Below are 4,625 nucleotides of genomic sequence, written 5' to 3' on the forward strand. Positions count from 1 at the left end.
GTGTTGAGAGGGGGATGAGGCATGTAGGCAGTTTTGGGATCGGGATCGAGGCCAAACGTGGGGCCGTCGAAGCGCAAGTAGGGCGGGGGCTGGTCGCGGGTCCCCTTCGGCGCGGCTGGCACATGGGCGGGGGTGAGGCGACCGTCTCTCTTCTTGGTTTGCCAGCCGGCTCAAGATTCCGCCCCATGCACGGCCCTTCATCACCACATGATACGTCGTCCTCGATGCCAGGCAACCGAGCGCACTCATCAACCCCGCTCACCCCCCCCCCCGGCCCCACCTGCATTTTGACAATCTGGCGGTTGATGTACTGCCCCCTGTTGGGCAGCAGCCGCATGGTGTGCCGCTGGGCGCAGTGGCGGCACACGGACGGCTCAGACACCACGCCGTCCTCGACCTTGGGGGGGCGTCAGTTGGGGGATCGATGACGCAGAGTGACGTCAGCAGAGGGCGGCGTCACACGGCTCAAGCGCAGAGCCAGGTCTGCACGCCTTGGCGGGCCGCTCCCCGTCTTCAGCTGCCAATCGGCTGCCAACGTGCTGCCCACAAGCAGAAGACCCAACTCTTGAGGCGGCGGTAAAGCAGGGCGCGCTGACTCAGCAAGCCGGGGCAGCCACCCCGCCCGCCCGCCGCGGTGCGGCCCACCCTGGAGGTCTCCTCCCCGTTGCACGCGTCACAGCGGAAGTCCGCCACCCTGCGGTGCAGCAAAGGCCGGGGTAGCGGGGCAAGGCGGGGGCTGGGGCTGTGGCGCGTCGCACCGGGCGCAGGGCGATGCGGCGCGGCTCGGTCGGCGCAGTGCCAGTGCCGGCGTCTGGTAACCAGAAAGACCGGGACGGTGTTGCTGGGGCCGTCCTGATTGAGCCATGTGTGACGTGTGATCATGAAGGCACCCGCACGCCCCCTGCCGCAAACCCCCCATCCCAGGCGCCTGCAGCCGGCACTCGTCCGCGCACGATCACGCATCAGACACAAACCGAACACCTCAACATTCAAACCTCAATTCAAATCCATTCAATACTCATCCAAATTTCATTCAAAATCGCGGCGCGGCGCGGCGGTCACCTGAGGTCTGGGATGATGGTGCCCGTCCTTGTCACCATGCCGCGCACCGCCACCAGTGTGTCCAGGTTGAGCGGGTCCAGGTCGCGGATGGCGCGCGTGTGCTCCGCACGCAGGTTGAACGGACGCACCTGCGCGGGGGGGCGCGCAGGGCGGCGCGCGGCGGGACGCAGCAGCAGCCCGCGGCGGGTTACAAGTGGCGTGGCACGGGCTGCGTCGTCGGGAAGCCGAGCCGCACACGCTGGGCTCCGGGCGCCCGGGCTGGATATCAGATCTGGAGGCGCCCAGATCGCGGCGCCCAGATCACGGCCCAGATCACGGCGCACCTGGACGGCCTCCTCCAGGGGCGGGGCGTCGTCCCCCAGCTCCTGCACCAGCTCCATCGCCTGGTGGAAGGCGGAGAGGCACAGGCACGGCGTGGATGGGGCAGGCCAAGGGGATGGGAGGGGCCCGCCCGCAGCGCCGCGCGCGGCGGACCGCTTTGCGCCAGCAGCCTCGCTGGCGGCTTCCTCAACCATGCATCCCTGCCGGCCGCGCGGAGCCGGGCGCCCCCCTTGCGCTGCACGTTGGACGGGGTCGTACGGACCCAGCAAACCTCCCCAACACCACAACACACACACACACACACACACACACACACACACACACACACACACACACACACACACACACACACACACACGCGTGCACACACACACGGAAATGGCGGCCCAACACGCACGCGCTTGAGCATTCACCTGTGCCGTGGCCTCCTCGTCCCACACCAGGATCATGTCAGTGGGGTAGTCCACCGTGACCTGGCACATTGATGGGAACAACAGCACGGCCGCACCGCATGGTGCCAGATCCGAGGCTGCAACAACCTCACCAGCCCCACAGCCTTCAGACTTGAGGCCGCAGGCCCGCTTGCGCCGGCCCCACGCCCCCGCCGCCCCTCTGCTGCCATGCACATCCGCAAGGGCCAAAACAGCTCCGAACTTGCCACCCCGCTGCTGGCCTTGCACCCCTTTTGCACAACCACCACGGTATGCAAGCGCCCGGTTTCCCGGACTCTGCACCCTCCACCCCACCCTCCCACCCCCCCCCACCTGGTAGAGCAGCCTGTCGCAGGCGTACACGTCATCCATGTCCACGTTGAGGCCAAAGCGGCCGTCCATGACCATCTGGGGTGGGGGGTTTAGTGACAGATGTGCGTGTGTGTGTGTGTGTGTGGGAGGTATGTGTGTATGTGTGTATGTGAGTGTGTACGTGTGTACGTGAGTGTGTGAGTGTGTGTGTGTGTGTGTGTGTGTGTGTGTGTGTGTCCGCGCGTGCACTCGTGCGTGCGCTTGCGTGTGTCACATACGTTTGCGTGCGTATGTGTGCGACAAACATGCACACGCGCACACAAGCCCCACAGCAGCCCGATGTCATCCGGGGGCACACCTCTCTGAGCAGCTGCATGTAGGTCGGCTGCCGCGCGGAGCCCGCCGCCGCCGCGGCCGCGTCGCGCGTGGGGTCGTAAAATGTCACCAGGAAGCGGCGCACGCGCGACTGCATGTCCGAGGTGCGGAACTTGCTGCCCCAGATGAACCTCTGCTCGCCGCTCTCCTCCTGCGGTCCGAGGTTGTGAAAGTGTCCGAGGTTGGGGGTGCCGCGGGATCGTGCGCGGGCGGACTGGGGTGTGCGGGCGCAGGTCGGTTGTTGCCGAGAGCCCCAGCGGTTGCGAAGCGAACGATGTTGAGCTGTTTTAGCGGCATCCCGCGCCTCACAACGGGTTTTTGCGGTCAAATACGGTGGCGTGCAGGGAGGCAGCAGCGCCCCGCGGCGCGCCAGGCGCGCGCGCCGGCGAGCGCGCGCAGCGGCGGCAGCCCCGCCTCACCGGTCCCATCGAGCTCGCGCCCCTCCCGCCGCCGAGCGGCCGGCCAAACTCGGGCCGCGGCACCGACAGCGGCGTGCGCAGCGCCGCCGCGCCGGGCGTCAGGCCGGCGGCGTCGTGCGACGCGGCCTCGCCGCCGCCGCCGCGGCTGCGCTCGGGGGTGCGGGCCGTGCCCTGGGAAGCCGCCGGGAAGCCGCCCCCGTTGCCGGCGCCCGCACCGCCGGCATCCCCGTCCACGTCCATGCTGTCGTCATCGTCGCCGCCGCCCCCGCCGCCGCCGCCGCTGCCAGCCGCGCCGCGCCGAGCGGCCTGCATACGCCGCCTCGGCGCCGCCCCCCCGGCGCCGCCGCCGGCGTTCTCGGCCCCCTCGCTCTCCTCCTCCTCCCGCAGCGTCGGCAGCTCGCTGGCGCCGCCCTTGGACGGCGTGGCAGCTCCGCCGCGGGCGCCGCGTGTGGCCCTCTCGGGGGCGGCCTGCGCCACCTCCTCGCCAGCGTCCTCAAGCGCTGGCAGGTCTGACTGGACGTTGGAGGGCAGGCTGGCCAGAGGGCCAGACGCGCGGCGTCCTGGGGAGCATTTGGGGGGGGTGTGAAGGGGAGATGGGTTGGCAATGCGCGGAGGGGCGCCATTGGGGAAGGGGGGTGGCGACTGTCAAGGAGTGCGGAGGCACGCAGCGCGATTGGCGCGGGCGGGCGGGCGGGCAGGGGCACCCACCCTTGCTAGCGCTCTTCTGGCGGCCCGTGCTCTTGGCGCTCTGGGGCGAGAAAGGAGTGCCCCCTGCGAGCGAGGGCGGCGGGTGCGCAGGGGTGTTCGAGCTTGCCGCATGCGCAGCTGGTTGCAGCCGCGCTGCACTGGCAACACGGCCTACTGGCAACAGGCCAGCGCACACATTGCATGAGTAATCACCTGTGGTCTTGCTGGGCGTACGCTGCTCCATATTGCAGCAAGGAGTGTGCGCTGATCGGGTTGGCGGGCTTCGCTCGCGGGGTGATCGCCGCCTCACGTCAAGGCTATCACTTCAATAGATTGCTTTGCGTCAAAGATACCTATATCAGTCACAAATATGGACACGCGGGCCAGATCGGCACTCGCGCGCAATTTGGATTGCGGGTCCAGAGCGGCTCTGTGAGCTGGTGTAAGTGGCAGCAATGATACAAAGTGAGCTCAAATGATTGTTCGTGATGACTGTGCGCCCTTCGGTGATCCCTTTAGCGGGTGACTGGTGATCACCAGTGCCTGATCGCCGCAACGGCTACAACTGCATCCATTGCCATGTGATTTTTTGTTGCTATATTCTTATGATACGTGAACCTTACAACACATCACTTTTCAGGTCGGCAAGGCTGCCAATCTCACTCCGGCCAGCGCGTCAATCCTAGACACGATCGCTGCTGCCGTTTGCGAATCCTGTCTGGATTAGAAATGCAGGGGTGTAGCGCCCCGTGCGGCCGCCCTGTGGGGGTTGCACCGGCAGCCGCTGCTTCGGCCCCGCTGCGCTGCTCCCGACGCCGCCCCCCGCCGCATCGGCGGCCCCGCTGCCGCCGTGCCGGCGCTCCAAGAGCGCGCGAGCGGACATGCTGGGCCGCGGCTGCAGGCAGTGACGCGCAGTTGGCGGGCGGCGGCGACCAGGGGTATGGCGGCGAGCCCATGTCAGCGGTCATTGCTGACGTCCTGCGCCAGCACCGCCAGCAGCAGCTGAGCAGGCAGCCAG

General features: G+C 67.9%; 1 protein-coding gene across 1 annotated transcript; it reads right to left on the reverse strand.

Moving 5' to 3' along the window:
• Nucleotides 1–1,062: 1,062 nt before the first annotated feature.
• Nucleotides 1,063–3,851, reverse strand: MNEG_13905 (DNA replication licensing factor mcm4; the record flags this gene model as incomplete). Its single annotated transcript, XM_014037623.1, has 8 exons — nucleotides 1,063–1,190; nucleotides 1,386–1,445; nucleotides 1,797–1,856; nucleotides 2,148–2,222; nucleotides 2,485–2,652; nucleotides 2,921–3,480; nucleotides 3,629–3,691; nucleotides 3,821–3,851. Coding segments are annotated over 8 exons (1,145 nt in total), but the record flags the coding sequence as incomplete, so codon positions are not given.
• Nucleotides 3,852–4,625: the final 774 nt, after the last annotated feature.

The sequence above is a fragment of the Monoraphidium neglectum genome (genome assembly GCF_000611645.1).
Source record: "Monoraphidium neglectum strain SAG 48.87 unplaced genomic scaffold scaffold04123, whole genome shotgun sequence".
Classification (NCBI taxonomy): Eukaryota; Viridiplantae; Chlorophyta; class Chlorophyceae; order Sphaeropleales; family Selenastraceae; genus Monoraphidium; species Monoraphidium neglectum.